Consider the following 21,044-nt stretch of genomic DNA (forward strand, 5'->3'; position numbering starts at 1 on the left):
GTGTGAAAGTTTAGCTGTCTGGGGAGAGGGAGGAGAGAGAGGGGGAGAGAGGAAGAGAGGGAGAGATGGGGAATTAGGGGACAGGAGGGTGAGCCAAAAGGAGAGAGGCCTGTTTGTGTGAGACTGTTGGGGAGTCTGGAGAGGCCGAGGCTGGCTGTATAAGCCCTGGTTCAGGCCCTGTCTCTGTTAGTATTCATCTGGGTCTGGTGGGCCTGTTTGGTCATGCACTACCATGCTGCTTCTCTCCTTAGTTACTGGTGAAGGATCTGCCAAGGAGGCTTTTCTTCTGTGCTCTACTTCTCTCTTTTATTCTCACAGTCATTCTCCCCCCGCCTCCATTTCTCATCCCTCACTCTTTTCTTCATTCACCCCCTCTGACCCTCTGTCAAAATATCCATCTGAGCCCTTCTTCGACCCGCCTTTCTGGCTCTCTTTCCCACTCTCTCCTTCCATCCCTAACCTTCTCTCTCGGTGACAGGATGTGGCTTAGTCTTACCACTGGCTCCATGGGTAGAGTTCAGTGTGTCCGAGAGGCCCAGGGTTATAAATACTCCCATCTCAGCCATGCACACAGAGACAGACAGAGAAACAGATATACAGCCCACTGGCAATATATAGACACCCCTTCCATGACTCATATCACCCAGTCACATCCAAGGCCAAACACCCATATGCAGGTGGTCTGTAAAACGCATATCGCCCTATCCCATATAAGTCACATTCAGTACATCGAGTAAGACATCTTGTTCTACGTTGAGAGCAGTCAAAACAAATCAGAAAGTCATCATTCAATCACAACAAACGCACATTTTACATTTTACAAGTAGTTGAAACATAACCGAAAGCTACATGCATAATGAATCAATGTACCCACTTTAAACATGTATCCAGAGGCAACTTGAGCATACTTCCTTATTACCGCGTAACCTTGCAAACAATACCTCCTATTCTATACTCACAGTTTAAATACCCAACCGACAAGGCAAATATAAACATAGACCTACACTGGCTGGCTACTAAACATCCAATTCCATAGAGTAGTGAAGCATGCAAGGATCAGACATTTACAATACAGACCTCGGACAAGAACTATGGTTACACATTGGGGACATACTGTACATGCTCTTAAAACTGCCCTACTATACTGTAAAGTAATACACACATCAAGCAGGTGGGGTGAGCTGTCTAAAATAATCTCCAGACTTGCAAGTATTTGTCTCCATCCTTCCTCAGTACAGTAATATGGTGCAGGTGTCTCCATCCTTCCTCGGTACAGTAATATGGTGCAGGTGTCTCCATCCTTCCTCAGTACAGTAATATGGTGCAGGTGTCTCCATCCTTCCTCGGTACAGTAATATGGTGCAGGTGTCTCCATCCTTCCTCGGTACAGTAATATGGTGCAGGTGTCTCCATCCTTCCTCAGTACAGTAATATTGTGCAGGTGTCTCCATCCTTCCTCAGTACAGTAATATGGTGCATGTGTCTCCATCCTTCCTCAGTACAGTAATATGGTGCAGGTGCCGCCATCCTACCTCAGTACAGTAATATGGTGCAGGTGTCTCCATCCTTCCTCAGTACAGTAACATGGTGCAGGTGTCTCCATCCTTCCTCAGTACAGTAATATGGTGCAGGTGTCTCCATCCTTCCTCAGTACAGTAATATGGTGCAGGTGTCTCCATCCTTCCTCAGTACAGCAATATGGTGCAGGTGCCTCCATCCTTCCTCAGTACAGTAATATGGTGCAGGTGCCGCCATCCCACCTCAGTACAGTAATATGGTGCAGGTGCCTCCATCCTTCCTCAGTACAGTAATATGGTGCAGGTGCCGCCATCCTACCTCAGTACAGTAATATGGTGCAGGTGCCTCCATCCTTCCTCAGTACAGTAATATGGTGCAGGTGCCGCCATCCGGACGTCCTACAACCTATCAGAGATCTTGCAGCATGAACTGACATGTTGTCCACCCAATCAAAGGATCAGCGAATGAATCTAGTACTGAAAGCATAAGCTACAGCTAGCTAGCACTGCAGTGCATAAAATATGGTGAGTCGTTGCCTCAAAGAGAGAGAAAGACAATATTTGAACAGTTTCGAACAAATACATTTCTTCCAAAATGAAGGAGAAGCGAGAGAGAAATTGAGAGAGATTGTAATTTTTTTTCACTTTCAGTTTCACTTAATTGGTTAGGTCAGGGTGTGACTAGGGTGGGCAATCTATGTTTTCTATTTCTTTGTTGGCCTGGTATGGTTCCCAATCAGAGGCAGCTGTCTATCGTTGTCTCTGATTGAGGATCATATTTAGGCAGCCTTTTCACACCTGTTGTTTGTGGGATCTTGTTTTTGTGTAGCTGCCTGTGAGCAGTCCAGAACGTCACGTTTCCTTCTATAATTGTTTTTGGTGAGTTGCATATTTATTAAACATGTGGAACTCTAAGTATGCTGCGCCTTGGTCCATTCATTCCAACGAACGTGACACTTGCTTAGCTAGCAAATGCAGCTATGTAGTTTAGCCTACTCAAACACCCTGCTCAAACAGAGGTATGCTATGTTAGCTACCTGGCTATGACTATCCAACACAACACTGGAACAGTTCCAAGTCAAGGTTCTTTTTTGAAAACTAATTTATTGCAACAGATGCCGGCCGGTGTAAGTGCTAAACTACTTACTGACTGTACTCTAACGTTACTGCATGATTGCAGCGGGTTTACTAACGCATTAGTTCTAATAGCTATGTTGACTATGACGTTACTTTAGCTAATATGGTGACAATGATGTAGGATGTGTATAGCCATTATGATATGGTTTGGCTTGGAAAGTTTTTGTGCCTGGTCACATACAGCTGATTTGTTGGGCATTAAAGTCAACAAGCGAAGGGAAAAGGTGAGAGGAGGAGAGTGCATAGATGCGAGAAGGAGTACAACGTGGCGGCTATGAAAGTGAACTGTGTTTACATGACTCCCTGACCCTACCATCCCAGCACCCTAACTGACTCCCTGACCCTACCATCCCAGCACCCTAACTGACTCCCTGACCCTACCATCCCAGCACCCTAACTGACTCCCTGACCCTACCATCCCAGCACCCTAACTGACTCCCTGACCCTACCATCCCAGCACCCTAACTGACTCCCTGACCCTACCATCCCAGCACCCTAACTGACTCCCTGACCCTACCATCCCAGCACCCTAACTGACTCCCTGACCCTACCATCCCAGCACCCTAACTGACTCCCTGACCCTACCATCCCAGCACCCTAACTGACTCCCTGACCCTACCATCCCAGCACCCTAACTGCCTCCCTGACCCTACCATCCCAGAACCCTAACTGACTCCCTGACCCTACCATCCCAGCACCCTAACTGACTCCCTGACCCTACCATCCCAGAACCCTAACTGACTCCCTGACCCTACCATCCCAGCACCCTAACTGCCTCCCTGACCCTACCATCCCAGCACCCTAACTTCCTCCCTGACCCTACCATCCCAGCACCCTAACTGCCTCCCTGACCCTACCATCTCAGAACCCTAACTGCCTCCCTAACCCTACCATCCCTGAACCCTAACTGACTCCCTGACCCTACCATCCCGGAACCCTAATGCCTCCCTGACCCTACCATCCGAGAACCCTAACTGACTCCCTGACCCTACCATCCCGGAACCCTAATGCCTCCCTGACCCTACCATCCGAGAACCCTAACTGACTCCCTGACCCTGACACTACCATCCCAGCACCCTAACTCCCTGACCCTACCATCCGAGAACCCTAACTGACTCCCTGACCCTACCATCCCAGCACCCTAACTGACTCCCTGACCCTACCATCCCAGCACCCTAACTGCCTCCCTGACCCTACCATCCCAGCACCCTAACTCCCTGACCCTACCATCCCGAGAACCCTAACTGACTCTCTGACCCTACCATCCCAGCACCCTAACTGACTCCCTGACCCTACCATCCCAGCACCCTAACTGACTCCCTGACCCTACCATTCCAGCACCCTAACTGACTCCCTGACCCTACCATCCCAGCACCCTAACTGACTCCCTGACCCTACCATCCCAGCACCCTAACTGACTCCCTGACCCTACCATCCCAGCACCCTAACTGACTCCCTGACCCTACCATCCCAGCACCCTAACTGACTCCCTGACCCTACCATCCCAGCACCCTAACTGACTCCCTGACCCTACCATCCCAGCACCCTAACTGACTCCCTGACCCTACCATCCCAGCGCCCTAACTGACTCCCTGACCCTACCATCCCAGCACCCTAACTGACTCCCTGACCCTACCATCCCAGCACCCTAACTGACTCCCTGTCTCCCTGACCCTTCATCCCCAGCACCCTATTTGACTCCCTGTCTCCCTGACCCTACCATCCCAGCACCCTAACTGACTCCCTGTACCTACCATCCCAGCTCCCTAACTGACTCCCTGACCCTGACCCTACCATCCCAGAACCCTAACTGACTCCCTGACCCTACCATCCCAGCGCCCTAACTGACTCCCTGACCCTACCATCCCAGAACCCTAACTGACTCCCTGACCCTACCATCCCAGCGCCCTAACTGACTCCCTGACCCTACCATCCCAGCGCCCTACCTGACTCCCTGACCCTACCATCCCAGCGCCCTAACTGACTCCCTGACCCTACCATCCCAGCACCCTAACTTTCTCCCTGACCCCACCTGTGACCTTCTCCAAGCTTAGAGAGTCCGGTTAGTGCCAGTGGTCAAATGCTGGAACCTCCTCCCATACACACTTTCAGCCAATCAGTGTCAAAGAAGCAAACAAGCATCCAGATCTTTCTGGCAGGGGTTCCACTCTGAACACCACCAAACGTGCTCCACACATATGTGTGGCCGCTCTGATGGGAGTAGGAGTGCCATTGAATCATAGCGTGTATTTGTGTGCGAGTGAGGCTGTGTTCCATGGCTTTCTGATCTCTGATTCTGCTCTGTTCCTGCCTCCTGCCCTGTGGCTGAATGGGGCTGTCAGGGTCTGGAAGAAACTCAAAGGGAATAAAGCACTGGAGGATCACATTCCGTAGCGCTGATCTAACACTTCCTACTGGCCTACTGCTGGAGCACTCACCCCGCTAGCACCCCTGGAAAGCCTGGGACAGCCATACACAGGTGCTAACTGCATACACACGCACATGGACACACACTCACACACACACATTGCAAACCTATAACACTAACACCCTTGCCAAATTGCTCCATCCCTAACAACTCTCCAGCAATTCCAATCACCATCCTGCCCCAGACAGACACAAATACTGAACACCCCATACACACAGTGTGAAGCTAGTTAGTATGACATGCCACAGAGGGTAACAGGCACAAACACTACAGTGACAGGGCTTTTGTAACGATGGCTCTAGACATGCCAACAATCAAACCGCCCCAGTCACACTCAATATCAACTATGACAGAGTCCTTTGAGTATTATGAGAGGAGAAATAAAGGCAACGTAATGGCTCAGATGTCAAACTTCTGATTCACAATAAGTCCAACATTCAGAACTGTTAGAGTTGTTTCTAGAACTCGGAGTTGCACTCAACAGCTAAACTGAGGCAGTGTGTGTGTGGTGGATAACACATTTGGCTGTGACAGCTCGGTTTCTCTCTGTCAACCACATAGTCAACATGTCCAACAGACTGCCTGTCTCTGTCTGTCTCCCTCTCAATATCTCTCTCAACACTATCCCTCCTTCTCCCCCCCCCCCTCCTTGTTTATTTATTATTTTCTTCCTCTCCAAGGGGCCATGACAACTGTTCCAGGAACAATTTCCAAATTTAACCCATAATGGTAAAAGTTAGAAGTGGGTAAGTAGAGCTGATCTAGAATCAGTTATTAGAGGTAGATGGTAACCAGAGAGCTGTGTGGTGACCTGAGGTACTAGCAGCTGATTTGTGTTCTATGGCAGCGGTCAATCTTGTCTGAATACAACACACACTTTCTGAAAGACTGAAAAGCAAACACAGTAACTGTGGGATTACCAGAAAATACTCTCACAATTACAGAGCAGTCTGTCATCCAATTGTGTTACCCACATGCACCATAACACACACACACACACATATGCACAAACACACACTGTTAGTCTTTGTCACACACTCATACACACGCTCTAGCTAGCCCATACAATGTCAAGCAAAGCTATAATGGTCAAGGCATAGGCCACATTTGAGGCAGCTGGGTAATAAATACATTTAAATCCCTCGTGTTTGGTTTGCCTCAGATTATGTCAGCTGTCATTTTATGGATGCATGAGAGCTGTCAAAGGATGGCTTATCCAATTTGATTAATGGCAGAACTTTTAGGCTATATCAGGGAACACTTTCAGACAACGAATCACTTAAAATAACCCGGGAAATTGATATGCAACCTTGTTTTTCTAAAGGTTCATACAGGTGTCAATCATCTGTGTGGAGCGAAGAGCTCGCATTAAATAAATAAAGCTGCACCCGGGATACTTCTAGAGCACATGGCATGTCCAGCTGACCAATGGGCATTGAGCCTCGAGCTCCTAGCAAGCTCATCTAAATACCTCAACACTAATATCCATAGCAAAAAAACGGTTCACTATTCTTAAGCAGTTTACAATACTTGTTAGTTATAAAGGCCGACAACTAAATTAAAATAGGCTCAACCTGCTAGTTATATAGGCTAAGCCAAGGAGTCAGCATCCAATAATTTTGTTATTAGGTTTGAAGCTAAGGTTGTTGCTCATTAAAGTTAATGAAACTCAGACGGTGTTTTGAGCCCAAAGACAAAACACAGGCTGCATAGGGAGGCATACAACCATTGCATGCAACTAACACAGCACGGTTTAAAGAAAGCCTATGCCCCTGTGTTTTGATGATGAAATGGCCTTTCCCATTGTGGGATGGAACAATGCTTATCCTTGAATCTTCAATATTCAAGGTTCAAGTAGGCTACCTAAAGCACAGGAAAAACATTGTACAATAATATACAAGTGGAATTCTATCATAAACCCACTTACATATCTGTCCCTCTCCAAAGCCTCCAGGGTAGAAATAAGCCTCGCAGGGTCCTGCAGAAGTTCATCAAATACTTCCAACGCTTCAGTCATCGTTGACTTGTTGCCTTCGTCAGCCGCAGGTGGGTCGCCTTTGAACCGACTCCGTGCCACCATCAGGGTCTGGTACAAAAGACACACCGCGAACCCTAAGAGCAATAACCGTCCGGAGCAATACCTGCGGCGGAGCGTCCAGAGCCGCCGAAGAAACATTCCCGTTTCACTCCCAACTTTGCTGGCAGAAGAATAAAGGCATACCATGAGGGAAGATATTTAGCCTATTTCTTCTCCGCGTCCCACTCAGACCTCACACCGCTCTGGCCGCTCTCCCGGCCAGATAGAAGGAACGCAGAGCAGCGGCGCTATCTGTAGAAACACGCACTTCAGGAATACACAAAGACCTGGAACATTGTGCCGCATTTTATCTTTCAAATATGACCTGGTTGGTATTTCAGAGGGGGGTCCACGGTGTCCAAGAATCGTCACTATGACAAACTCGAGTGATCATTTGTGAGCTGGCACAAACAAACAAAACCTTTTCCCCAACGTTGTTATTCCGTTATTCATGAGAATTAAGTTAGATCAAAGTGAGCCACAGTCCAACTATCACATCCTTGAACACTGGAGTTCCGAGAGAGATGGGGAAAGTTTCCCCTCTCGCTTCCTTTGGGGAAGAGTGCCCCTCAGATCATTAAAAACATTCTCGAGAAGCAGAACATCATAGATCAGACTCTGCTACTGCGCGCTGTCAGAAAACTGCCATTCCCATCCACAACCAAAGGCACAACGCATGAAAACATCCCGTCAGACACAGATAGAGCCAAACTGAAGTTAGAAAAATGAAGAACTTCACTAAGACTTCAGACCCTGAAATAGGTTACAGACTACAAAGAGGGTTTCCACTATATCCGAGCGCTGGCCGAGCACCGGGGGGCGACTTCACCTGGTTTGGGTTAGGCTACTCTAAGAGGAAAAAAGTCAACAGTAGCCGAACTTCCTTTCCGTGCGGACGGCTGGATTACAGTCTCACACACAGGGCTACTGGTTCCTAAAATTAAAACTCCCTCGGGTAAAGAAAAAAAACAAGTGGAGTTTATACCATTGATCCGTTTCAACTGGATAGTTGAGGAGCGTTCTTGTAAAGTAACGGTTTTGAAATTCCACGATGTACATGGAGCGGTCTAAATGCGCACACATGCCTCCTCGGTCGGGGTCGAGGTTTGCTCCCCCTCATTCCAAATTGTGGTAAAAGACAGGGCTCACTCTTTGCTATTTGTGGCACACACACCAGTCCTCCCTTGGCTCATTATTTAGAGAAAGGAGTTGGAGCCCTGCTTTGTTTCAGTCAGATGTGGTGAGAGAGAGGCTATTGAAAAGGTTCCTGGCATTCATTAATACATTTCCTGCCAAATAAAGAAAAACAGCAGTACATCAGCCCTTGAGGACATGATTGAATAGCCCTGTTAGTACTGCATTTGTTGAGAGGTCAAATGCAATGTTAATGGGGCGAGCAGGTCACCATTAAAACAAAGCGGTGTAATGGGTTAAAAGCTTACTTCATTATTTGATGTTTAAAAAAAAACCCTCTACACCACCTTTACCCCACACACAGAGATGATTTCAAAGCTATCCCTTGCCCTCCATTTGGCAAATCTGAACATAATTCTATCTAAAAACTAAAGCAGGGAGTATCAGTGACTTGCTCAATACGGAAGTGGTCAGATGACACAGACACTAAGCTACAGGACTGTTTCACTAGCACAGACTGAAATATGTTCTGGGACTCATACGATGGCATTGAGGCGTATACCACATCAGTCACCGGATTCATCAATAAGTGCATGCCCAGTGATGCACATTGTCCCCAGTGACCGTACGTACATACCCCAACCAGAAGCCATGTATTACAGGCAACATCCGGACTGAGCTAAAGGGTAGAGCTGCCGCTTTCAAGGAGCGGGACTCTAAGCCGGACGCTTATAAGAAATCCCTCTATGCCCTCCGACGAACCATCAAACAGGCAAAGCGTAAACACAGGACTAACATTGAATCCTACTACACCAGCCCCGACGCTCATCGGATGTGGCAGGGCTTGCAAACGATTACGAACTACAAAGGGAAGCCCAGCCGCGAGCTGCCCAGTGACACAAGCGTACCAGACAGACAAAATTACTTCTATTGCGCTTCGAGGCAAGCAACACTGAAGCATGCATGAGAGCATCAGCTGTTCCGGGCGACTGTGTGATCACGCTCGCCGTAGCCGATGTGAGTAAGACCTTTAAACAGGTCAACATTCCCAAGGCCACAGGTCCAGATGGATTACCAGGACGTGTACTGCGAGCATACGCTTTACTGACATGTTCAACCTGTCCCTGTCCGAGTCTGTAATACCTAAGTTATAAGCAGATCACAATAGTCCCTGTGCCCAAGAATACCCAGGTAACCTGCCTAAATGACAACCGACCCGTAGCACTCACATCTGTAGCCATGAAGTGCTATGAAAGGCTGGTCATGGTGCACTTCAACACCATCATCCCAGAAACCCTATATCTATTTCGATTTGCATACCACCCCAACAGATCTACAGATGACGTAATCTTTATTGCACTCAACACCGCCCTTTCCCACATGGACAAAAGGAACACCTATGTGAGAATGCTGTTAATTGACTACAGCACAGCGTTAAACACCATAATACCCTCAAAGCTCATCACTAAGCTAAGGACCCTGGGACTAAACACCTCCCTAGGCAACAACACATCTACCACGCTGATCCTCAACACAGGGGGCCTTCAGGTGTGCGTGCTTAGTCCCCTCCTGTACTCCCTGTTCACCCATGACTGCGTGGCCAAGCACGACTCTAACACCATCATTAAGTTTGGCGACGACACCATGATGAAAGGCCTGATCACAGACAACGATGAGACAGCCTATAGTGAGGTCAGAGAGCTGGAAGTGTGGTGCCAGGACAACAACCTCTCCCTCAACATGATCAAGACAAAGGGGATGATCGTGGACTACAGGAAACGGAGGGCCGAGCACGCCCCCATTCTCATCGATGGGGCTGTAGTGGAGCAGGTTGAGAGCTTCAAGTTCCTTCGTGTCCACATCACCAACAAACTATCATGGTCCAAACACACCAACAGTCGTGAAGAGGGCACGACAAAGCCTATTCCCCCTCAGGAGACTGAAAAGTTTTGGCATGGGTCTTCAGATCCTCAAAAAGTTACAGCTGCATCATCGAGAGCATCCTGACTGGTTGCATGACTGCCTGCTATGGCAACTGCTCGGCCTCCGAGCGCAAGGCACTACAGAGGGTAGTGCGTACGGCCCAGTACGTCACTGGGGCCAAGCTTCCTGCCATCCGGAACCCCTATACCAGGCGGTGTGAGGAAGGCCCTAAACATTGTCAAAGACTCCAGCTACCCTAGTCATAGACTGTTCTCTCTGCTAGTCTATGCTTCTACCCCCAAGCCATAAGACTGCTGAACAGCTAATCAAATGGCTACCCAGACTATTTTCATTGACCCGCTCCCCCTTTTTTTGAATGCTGCTGCTGCTCACTGTTTATTATCTTGCAGTCACTTTACCACTACCTTCATGTACATATTACCTAAACTATCTTGTACCCCCACACATTGACACAGTACTGGTACCCCCTGTATATAGTGTCGTTATTGTTGCTGTTTTTAAATGTTTTATTTAGTTAATTTAGTTTAAAAAAAATCTTAAATCTCCGTTGTTGGTTAAGGGCTTGCATTTTGTATTCGGCACGTGCGACAATTAATTGGTACATTTTGCAACAGTATAACATTTGTGTCAGTACAAACACTTATAAAACAATCAGTCCACATTGTAAGCCTACTGTGAATCAAAACATTGGTGATTCAACAGCCATCTACATTTTGATTGTGTAGTCAAATACAATGGATACCTAGAGCTATGAAGTGTAACAGTTCGATCAAGAAGAGAGGCCACCGTTGACAGATGAAGCCAGGAAACACGTGAAATACCAAAAGAACTTGATCACTTTATTGGATTTTTTTCTCTCTACATCTCTGGAAACTTTTACACACCATCTCAGTACAGAATGACTAGACACATACACACGCACATACAGAAAAATTTACACTCAGACATACACGCTTCAGTTGACTGATCTTACACTGTACATTCCGAACTCAGCTTTACAGGACTCAACGGTGGAGGGTCACTCATATTCATCCATACTTTACCTGAAATGACCACCGTCCCAATCATCACCCTCATATTTTCAAAGTCATAGTTGCGTTTCATCAATTTATTTAGAATTCAAATTAAAACTTGTAGAGGGGTTGGGTTTTGTAGTCCAATAAACACCCATGGACTACATTTCGCAGTCTGTGTAATTTTACTGTAATGAACACTTCTTGTTGCAGCAGTGCTTGGAAACAAGGGGAAAGGCGAGGAATGTCTGATGAATGGGGGAGAGAAGGGGTGCACCGAGGCTCAACACTCAGGAGGGGGACAATGGACACCCAACCAGGGTGTGCGGTTTCAGGAAGTCTTGGCTCGTTTTGATTTTCCAGTCAGGTGTCTCATCCAAATATTCACACAGGAGACTGACCCTGCAATGACAACCTTTGACCCCACTGTTTTGACCCCTGAGAGGTTACACAGACAGGCAGGTGAATAAGAATACTGTGTGTGTGGCCACAGCAGGTACACACACTTGTTTGGGAGGAACTAGTTGATATAGCATTGACAGTTGGTTTTGCGGGGTAAGGGTGTGGAATGGGATAGGGGTGGTCCTGGATGAGGAGCAGGGTAGTAGAGGTGGGGTGTCTATTTGTGCCTGCTGCCTCTCCTCTTCATGGCAGTAGTACACTGGGGGCAGTACCACTTCCCCTTGGGGGCTTCTGTCAGGCCCACGCAGCCGTAGTGGAACCACTCGATGGGGCACTACACAAACACACACAGGGGACTCAGGTTAGCTCATACCTCATCTCTCATTTGACAAAGTCATATGTGAAAGTAATGTGGTAACAGTTGTAGAACATGAGAAAAGCACTCCCAAATGGAAATGGGTACTTACGTCTTGATTATCACAGCCCACCATTTCTCCATAAGACACCTTTAACAAGAGAGAAGCCATTTTAGTTAACCTGTCAGCTGTAGTTGTGAGCTGTCCAGTGTGAGAGAGTGTGTCTCTGGATGTGTGTGTACCTGGTTGCAGATGCAGTAGCGGGGCTCGTTGGGGTCGTAGGTCCAGTCCACCTGGTTGTTGGTCTCAGACTCTGGGAGGGCCGAGACCTGCTGCGACAGCTCCTGGGCCAGGGCTGAAGAAGAGGAGCACGACGACAGGGACGAAGACGACGAGGAGGACGACGACTGGTGGTTGGAAGACTTGGTGTTGCCCCTGTGGAGGGGGAGAAAAAGACAGAAACAGTTTAGACTAGATCTCCATGTTTCATCTTCATTTATTTATTCATGCTGTAAGGGTGGAGTTGGAAAGCATGGCTGGCATAATGTGGCGTGACATCATGGGACTGGACACTGAAATGATGTCGCGTGATTTGACATCTGTTCATCCAATGTGGGGTGATGCAGGGTAGATTGACACGGTTTAATAAGTCATGAAATTATGTGATATCACTGGAGAAGACCACCAGCTAGGGATTGGCATGCTTGTCTAAGCGTACGGGTGCTGTGCGTGTGCAAATAAGCTGTGTCGTACTTGGTCTTGCGTCCGCCGCGGGAGTCGGAGGCGATGGCTGAGCCAGCGGGGGTGAGGGTCTGGGTGAGGGTGTTGGCCAGGGCGGAGGTGGAGTACGCCCCCGTGGTATCCCGGGAGGTCAGGGAGAACTCCCTCCCCAGCTGGAAGTCATTGTTCTTAATGGCCTCGTAGCTGGCCTTTAGACTGCTAGTCCTCCTGCCCTCCTTCATCTGACATGGAGGGGAGGGGAAGGAAGGCACAGACAGAGAAAGAAGATGGGAAAGGCAGGTAGAGAGAGAGAGAGAGAGACACACATAGCCATGAACAGGGTTAGTTACAGTCATAGGACACACGTCAGTTACACATTCAAGGACATTTGTCCTAATCAGATAAGATAATCCTCAGAACAGACCGTCTGGGTCAAGATACTGATACCGATCCCCATCACTGCAGCACACATCTGAATAAATCAGAGGCCCGTGGAGTTGTGTGTATGTCTGTGTGTGTGAGAAAGAGAGAGAATGTTTGTGTTTATACCTGTGCGGTGGCCTGTACAGCCTGCGCTGCAGCCATGGTGATGGCCCCTGCCCCAGCCCCGGGCCCAGCAGGCAGAGAGCTGAGGTTGTAGGAGGCCAGGGGCTGGGATGAGTTTACACTGTACACGTTGTTAGAGGCTGACGTCGTGCTGTTGGTGCGACAGCCCGGTGTGTTCTCCTTGGAGGCGTCTGACGTGAGTGTGGAGAGCAGGGCTTCAGATTTGAACTTCTTCTCTGGGACGTGCTCTGTAGTGTGGTGGCTCGGCTGCGTGGTGTACTTCCTCTCTGTCACACCCAAACACAACGTGAATTCATACCTTCATGACCTCGCATAGGAAAGCAGCAAATAATCTATACAAACAAAGCTCTTTAGTCAATATACATTTTTCTTCTGACATGCAACAACTTCAAAAGAAAGTCGGCCAAACAGCCAAGACTTGGACTTACTCTCCACGGTGGTGTGTGAGTGGACGTGGTGGTTATTGACAGGCTGAGAGGGGCTGTCCATCTCTAGGGATCCTGACAGAGGACAGAGAATGTTAGAGCTGGCTCTCAGTGACAACACTGACAGACACAACAGTTGACTTAACAGGGCCATTTTTTGGTCAATACTGCCCCCTAGCAGGGCTGAAATATCCCGATGGGAAGATTGATACCATCCCACTATCGCAACCGAAACAAGAATAGAAAAAAAGCAGCCCGTCAGCCCAACATTCTGACAGGGCCAAGAGAGTTAGCGGAACGCCTGCGCCAGAGAGGTTCTCTCGACAACATCCGGTGAAATTGCAGATCGCCAAATTCAAAATACAGAAAGAGTCATAATAAACTTTCATAAAAATACAAGTGTTATACATCAGTTTAAAGGTGAACTTCTTGTTAATCCAGCCACTTTGTCAGATTTCAAAAAGGCTTTACGGCGAAAATCCTACAAACATTTTCCAGCCAAGTATAGGAGTCACAAAAGTCAGAAATAGCGATAAAATTAATCACTTACCTTTGAAGATCTTCATCCGGTTACATTCACAAGAGCCCCAGCTACACAATAAATGTTTGTTTTGTTCGATAAAGTCCCTCTTTATATCCCAAAAACTCAGCTTTGTTGGCGTGGTTTGTTCAGTAATCCACAGGTTAAAAGGCTGTCAAAACATGCAGACGAATACATCCTATAAGTACCGGTAAAGTTCGTCGAAACATGTCAAACAATGTTTATAATTAATCCTCAGGTTGTCTATTGTCTAAATAATCAATAATATTTCAACCGGACAATAGCGTATTCAATAGAAAGAAAAAACAACGAAGGGCGCACAAACCAGCTCTGCTTGATTCTACAGTCCACTGACAAAACGGTCTCATTCTTCTTCATTTTTCAGAAAACAAGCCTGAAACAATGTCTAAAGACTGTTGACATCTAGTGGAAGCCATAGGAACTGCAATCTGGGTCCCACCCATTTAGATATTCTATGGGCATTCAATTGAAAACTACCCACATCAAAAAAATCCCACTTTCTGGATGGATTTCATCTGCCATATCAGTTCTGTTATACTCACAGACATTATTGTAACAGTTTTAGAAACGTTATAGTGTTTTCTATGCAAATCTACCAATTACATGCATATCCTAGCTTCTGGGCCTGAGTAACAGGCAGTTTACTTTGGGCACGCTTCTCATCCAGACATCGAAATACTGCCCCAAAGCCAAAACAGGATAAGATGAAGGGGATGGGGCTTCTGTGGTGTTGTGATAGACAGATGTGACTCACGTCTCTCCAGAATCTCAGTGATGCCAGCATTGTCAGCCTCCAGCTCCATCTTGAACTTAGCAAGCTCCTGGTCCAGCTTCCTCAGGTGACGGTCCACCTGCAACACACACCCCATTATATACCATACTGTTCATACCCCACAATATAGATGTTGAACAAACACCCCAGGATTTTACACATTTGATATTGATCTATTTCATAGTGAATATTCAAAGACAGAAACGTCAATATCTAAAAAAACATTAAAAACACTTGAAAAGACTGACATTCTAGTGACTTCCAAATTATTCACATTGTTTGCCTGCCACCTAGTGGCACAGACCGCACAGTCCTGAACAGAACATTTTATATTTTAGTGGTGACATGCACCCACAAATCATCCTGAAAAAGGCTACCAGCGATAAAGACTCTCCTCTAACTCCCCTTGTCCCTACCTTTTCATAGAAGTGGTTTCTCATGACCCATTAGACAAACCAGACATCGTTAGACAGAGCTCCATCTTGGCATTCAAATTCCAACTCACCAGATCATAAATCTGATTGGCCAGCTGTACTTTCTCATCTGCATCCTCCAATGCTTTATAATAATCCTGAAACAGAGATAAAGCAGTCAGAGGCTGACACAATCAGCTGCCTCTGGTGAACCAACACGGGCACTTGCTTTACTCTTCTTACTAGCTCCGACGTTGCTGATAGCTACTTTGAGGAAAAATGTACTGATATGTTGATATATGTTGTCCCACCTAGCTATGTTAAGATGAATGCACTAACTTTAAGTAGCCCTGGATAAGTGTGTCTGTTATATGACTAAAATGCAAATGACAAAGAAAACTACAAAAAGTGTTATAGTACAGCTTATCGTAAAACATTTATGGGATTAAAAGAACAAACTGTATTTTTGAAAAGGGAAATATACATAAGACTTATTTGGCACCTTTTTGATGACTCCCATCTGCTCTTCCCTCCACTCTGGCTTGTTCTTCTTTGCATTGACAAAGAACTCATTCACCCTCTGCTCCAACTGATCCATGGCATCTACAGCAAACGGGAGGGGTGAGTTATCTGGACAGGTGTGTCTGAGGCACACCTAATGATATGGGTTTATACCCTGCATGCATGTGGAAGAATTCATATCGATTTGTACTTCAATGCTGACCATAAGGGCTAATATTACATGCGGTGTCTGTGGACCAGAAGGCTTGTGATTAAAACTACCAGTGAACTCGAAACACTAATACACCAGTGGTTCCCAACCTTTTCCATTACTATACCCCAACTGAATTTTGCTCTGCCTGGAGTACACACTTATGTGCATTATACCAGTAGGCCTATGGTCTCAGTACCCCCCTAAATTAATATTGGTGCATGTTCTAGTTAGCAAACAGCCCGTGTAAACGTAGCTAGTTATAGTCACATGAAAAAAAACTGATAAGTAGCCAAATGTATAACGTTGATACTACATGTGATGTGTACGCTCCGAATCCATGTCCTCTGTTTTGTTTACATTCAGCAAACGTTAGTTGGACCTCTATATGGAAAACAAATATAACATGCTTTTATTTTGTCATTTCTAACCCTAGCTAGAATTATACAAACCCGTTAACTTTCTCAGGTTATTGAAAGTTGTTGCAATGTTATACTAGCCAAGTTCGCTACCGCTAGCTGTGTTAGCTATACAAATAAAAACACTGCATTTAACACATTTTTATTTGGCCACTAATTAGTATTAAGAGTTCGACTCTTATCTACATGAGCACAAAAAGTGCGCAACTGAGAATGATGTGTTTTTCAACTTGAAAAATGCTCGCCGGTGAAGTGTTTGTAGACTGTCACGCTGTAACAGTGCATACTCTGAACTTGCAGGTCCATCTCTCTCATTTCCGTAAACCTGTCGCGGAGATCCATGGGTAGCTGCTCGATCACTGCCAGCGAGAAGAAAAAGCGATTATAGGAGTTAGCATGGCTAGGCTAACAGTCCGGGCGCGCTCCGGCTAGAATTATGCACATTTACGACAGTAAATACACAAATAATACCACCCAGACGTAAAATAAACGTAAATACTCACTCTCGAGGTAATCCTCTAGGTACAGCATCTTGGCAAATTAGATATTTTAGGCGTTTATGAAAATAATTTGTGTCTTTCAATATGGCGCCGCAAACCGCTGTGTCCCGAAGAAAAAATACCACTGACAAACTGAGGTCAGAGAAAGTGACGTCAGTAGAACTAGAATGTGATTGGCCAGATATGGAGTTGAGTGCTAAACTTCAAAAATCCGTTAGTTCATGGAGTTCATAGACATATTAATTTCAAACATTGACTGAAATAACATAATTAAGCTTTTCCAACCAGGTAAATACATTTTAATCATCAAACTTCAATGCAAATGCGCTATTTTAAATTTAAATTAATACTTGATTAAAAGGAAATATCTTATTTGTAGCTTCAATGCAGGTGAGCAACAATAATGCTCATCTGGCACAATTGATATTGTGTAGGGTAGGCCTACACACACATTGAATTGAGATATTATTTAACTATAACAAACACATTCAACTATAAGTAAACACACTGAGAAAATAAAATAACACCCCCATTTGAATAGTCAAACAGATTGTCAGTCCATTATAGGCCTGATATACAGTGCCTTCAGAAATTATTCACACCCCTTGACTTTTTCCACATTTTGTTGTGTTACAAAGTGGGATTAAAATGGATTTAATTGTAATTTTTGTCAACAATCTACACAAAATGTCAAAGTGAAAGAACAATTCGAACATTTGTACAAAAAAAAGATAAAATAAAACACTAAAATACAGTATCTTGATTAGATAATTATTCAGCCCCCTGAGTCAATACGTGTTAGAATCACCTTTAGCAGTGATTACAGCTGAGTCTTTCTGGGTAGTGTATCTTTGTAGTGACTGGGTGTATTGATACATCCAAAGTGTATCGCCATCCAAAGTGTAATTAATAACTTTACCATGCTCAAAGGGATATTCAATGTCTGCTTTTTATTTTTACCCATCTACCAATAGGTGCCCATCTTTGAGAGGCATTGGAAAACATCCCTGGTCTTCGTGGTTGAATCTGAGTTTGAAATTCACTGCTCGACTGAGGGACCTTACAGATAATTGTATGTGTGAGGTATAGAGATGGGTAGTAATTAAAAAATAATGTTAAACACTATTATTGCACACAGAGTGAGTCCGTGCAACTTATTGTGACTTGTTAAGCACATTTTTACTCATTAACTTATTTAGGCCTAAATAACAAAGGGTTTGAATACTTTAAAAAATCAAAAAACAGAATTCCACTTTGACAATATTATGGGGTATTGTGTGTAGGCCATTGACAAAAAATCTAAATGTTTTAATTAATTTTTATTCAGACTAACACAAAATGTGGAAAAAGTCAAGGGGTGTGAATACTTTCTGGAGGCACTGTAGGTCTATAGTAGGGATTCATGAGCATTTTGTTTTGTCTGTTCATCCAAAACAATGACAATCTATAGGTTACCATGCCCCCACAAGAATAGACGCATGAGAAGCTAGTCATTCACCAATCTTTTGTGCACCTTCATTCACTCTCTCACCCACTTCTCCAGTCTCTCGCACTTGGTATCCTCTCAATAACAAACTTTATTCTATTCTCCTCATGATCTCTCTCAACCCGACTCTCCATTACAAGCGCTAAACCATCCATCCCATGCACCAAACACTGTCTCACTTCTCTCTCAATTCTCCAACCCCCCCTTCACCATTTCCATCCCATCCCATCCCAACCCACCCCATCCTCATTCCCTCTAATTGTCACATGAGATGACGCTGGAGAGACGAAGCAGGTACAGGGAGTCAAACATTTAATAAAGAACGGACATGGAACGAGACAGGAACAGCGTCAGCAGACTAGTAACACAGACAAAAAAAAACAATTCATGCAGAAGTGGGGAACAGAGCTGTGGAACTGACAAATATAGGGGAGGTAACAACAGGTGATGAGTGAGTCCAGGTGAGTCCAATATCGCTGATGCGCGTGACGAGGGAAGGCAGGTGCGCATAATGGATGATAGGAGTGCGTGATGCAGGGCAGCCTGGCGCCCTCAAGCACCGGAGAGGGGGGTGGGGAGAGGGGGGTGGGGAGAGCGGGAGCAGACGTGACACTAATCCTCTCATATCTCCTTGCCTCCAATGGATTGGCACACTGAAGAGTCTATGCTGTGATGTAATTTACTTTAATCTATTGAGTCAACATTATTGTTATCAGGGAACACAAGATACAATGTCAATTTCTTTCATTTGAGTCTTTTTTTTTGTGTGCATCTCTAACAACAAAGCTTTTAAATGCTGATCAATCCCATTGGGTTCATGGCTAGACTGTGGACATTAAAAACAGACCAAAAGACAATAAATTAAGATAACAATGCTTGCCGACCTGAGTCTGTTGTTACTCTTTTTAATGATTGATTATGTAGCCTAAGGAGTAACTCATTCCTTCCCCTTTTTCATTCATGTCTTTTCTTAGAATGAGCTCAGAATCGACAGGGATAGAGATAGTCTAACCAATAATCGGATTATCTAGTGAAAGCTTTAAATGGCTGAGATATGCTCAGTGTTTCATAACTGAAGGATTGACACCTTTATTAATACACTAAATCATCAAGAATGTGTACCAAGAAGAGTATGCGATAGGCTTATGTAATGTCATCCCACAGGGAATATAATAGAATAGAACAGAATAGAACAGAACACTACAGAATATAATATAATAGCCATGCACATCTGTGGGAAAGGGGTGACACTTATTACAGCATTATTGTTGCTCTCTCTAGTGAAGTTCCATGATTAAGTCCCATCCCACATTTACTCCAGACAATAATAGTCTCTCTAAATGTGACCTCTTGACCTATGTATGCTATATCTCGGAGGCGGAAAGCTGTCCACATTCCATCCCCCCCTAAAGACCCATAGCCCTGCTGTTGCTGCTGCTGCTGTTGTTGCTCCTGCATTGCAATCAGACGAAACGCTAGGACCCCGCGGACAACCTCTTTGGATGACACAGAACAAACTGCGAGTTGAGTTTTGGCCACTCAAACATGGAAAAGTTGAACTGACAGCGCATAACTAACTCGGCACTCTGAATTGGACGATAGGTAGGCTAGGCCTATCATACCGCCACCGGGGAATTGTTTTTGTGGAGAGATCGATTTTGGGAATCAGTGTCTACGTGCGCAACTGACGTTTTATTTTATTTGTTTTGATTTAGACTGCTGTGCAATAGTATGATTTTTAGTGTTTGACGTTTGCTCTGGGAGTCAAAGGAGTGCTGAACATTAATAATTTAACCAAATGGATTATGTTCATTTGGCGCAAAAGCCCTTATAAAAAGTTGTTTTGTTGTAATGTTCTGGATATGTTTTCGCAGTATACCTTGCTAAGTGAGTGATGATTGATTTGGATATGTCAGCACCGCTGAGCGCTCATCCACACACTCCATCATTCCTGGACTGGGGAAAGTAAGAAACCACCTGTTGTGAATGCTTTCTGGAACTTACCACGGATCTACGGCGGCTGCTAAAACAAGACATTGGAAAGTTGCGCGCAGAACGCACAGAGACATGTAAACCCGGTATGTCTTACACGGAACACTGAGAACTCGTTTTGTATTCACGGGACAGACTAATGATCCCAATTGAATTGATTTATATTCCTTTTAGTTAATGATGTTGGCATGGTGGCGTGGGTTAGGATGAGGAGTCCTGTCTTGGCGATTGCTGTTGCGCTCAGAATGGCTCGCGAGGACGCGGTGAGGTGCCTGCGCTGCCTGCTCTACGCTATCAATTTACTCTTCTGGGTAAGAGAAGCGGAGACCCCCAACAGGTGGCTGCGTTGTGCTACACATGCTACACAATGCATACAACTTCATCCCCCCCTCTTATCCATCCACCTCAATGCGTGTCCCCAAGGCGCAGAAAAACAAATGAGCAATTTGCATCCCAAGAATGTTTGGC

The 21,044-nt window shown here is 45.5% G+C and overlaps 3 protein-coding genes across 4 annotated transcripts in view; 1 reads left to right on the top strand and 2 right to left on the bottom strand.

Moving 5' to 3' along the window:
• Window positions 1-8,339, bottom strand: part of LOC112216911 (cadherin-like and PC-esterase domain-containing protein 1) — a 72,673-nt gene extending 64,334 nt beyond the window's left edge. The window contains exon 1 of the mRNA XM_042300236.1: window positions 7,010-8,339. Coding sequence (XP_042156170.1) covers window positions 7,010-7,306 — 297 coding nt within the window. The 5' untranslated portion in view covers window positions 7,307-8,339. The remainder of the gene's footprint in view (window positions 1-7,009) is intronic.
• A 2,716-nt stretch (window positions 8,340-11,055) lies between these two features.
• LOC112216912 (inhibitor of growth protein 3) lies at window positions 11,056-17,259 on the bottom strand. Its single transcript, XM_024377056.2, has 11 exons — window positions 17,102-17,259; window positions 16,886-16,957; window positions 15,970-16,070; window positions 15,560-15,625; window positions 15,037-15,133; window positions 13,724-13,795; window positions 13,278-13,561; window positions 12,762-12,970; window positions 12,251-12,443; window positions 12,120-12,158; window positions 11,056-11,986 (listed from the first exon to the last, which is right to left on the bottom strand). The coding sequence occupies exons 1-11, from the start codon at window positions 17,127-17,129 to the stop codon at window positions 11,870-11,872; spliced, it is 1,278 nt and encodes a 425-aa protein (XP_024232824.1). The 5' UTR covers window positions 17,130-17,259; the 3' UTR covers window positions 11,056-11,869.
• A 2,783-nt stretch (window positions 17,260-20,042) lies between these two features.
• Window positions 20,043-21,044, top strand: part of tspan12 (tetraspanin 12) — a 17,270-nt gene continuing 16,268 nt past the window's right edge. Inside the window, exons 1-3 of one of the 2 annotated variants that reach the window (XM_042300237.1) lie at window positions 20,046-20,186; window positions 20,459-20,662; window positions 20,751-20,887. In XM_042300237.1, the coding sequence (XP_042156171.1) occupies window positions 20,765-20,887 (123 nt within the window). In that variant the 5' untranslated portion in view covers window positions 20,046-20,186; window positions 20,459-20,662; window positions 20,751-20,764. Of the gene's footprint in view, window positions 20,663-20,750; window positions 20,888-21,044 lie in introns of both variants that reach the window. The other variant, XM_042300238.1, reaches the window with a different exon arrangement.

Source organism: Oncorhynchus tshawytscha, linkage group LG17, assembly GCF_018296145.1.
Source record: "Oncorhynchus tshawytscha isolate Ot180627B linkage group LG17, Otsh_v2.0, whole genome shotgun sequence".
NCBI lineage: Eukaryota > Metazoa > Chordata > Actinopteri > Salmoniformes > Salmonidae > Oncorhynchus > Oncorhynchus tshawytscha.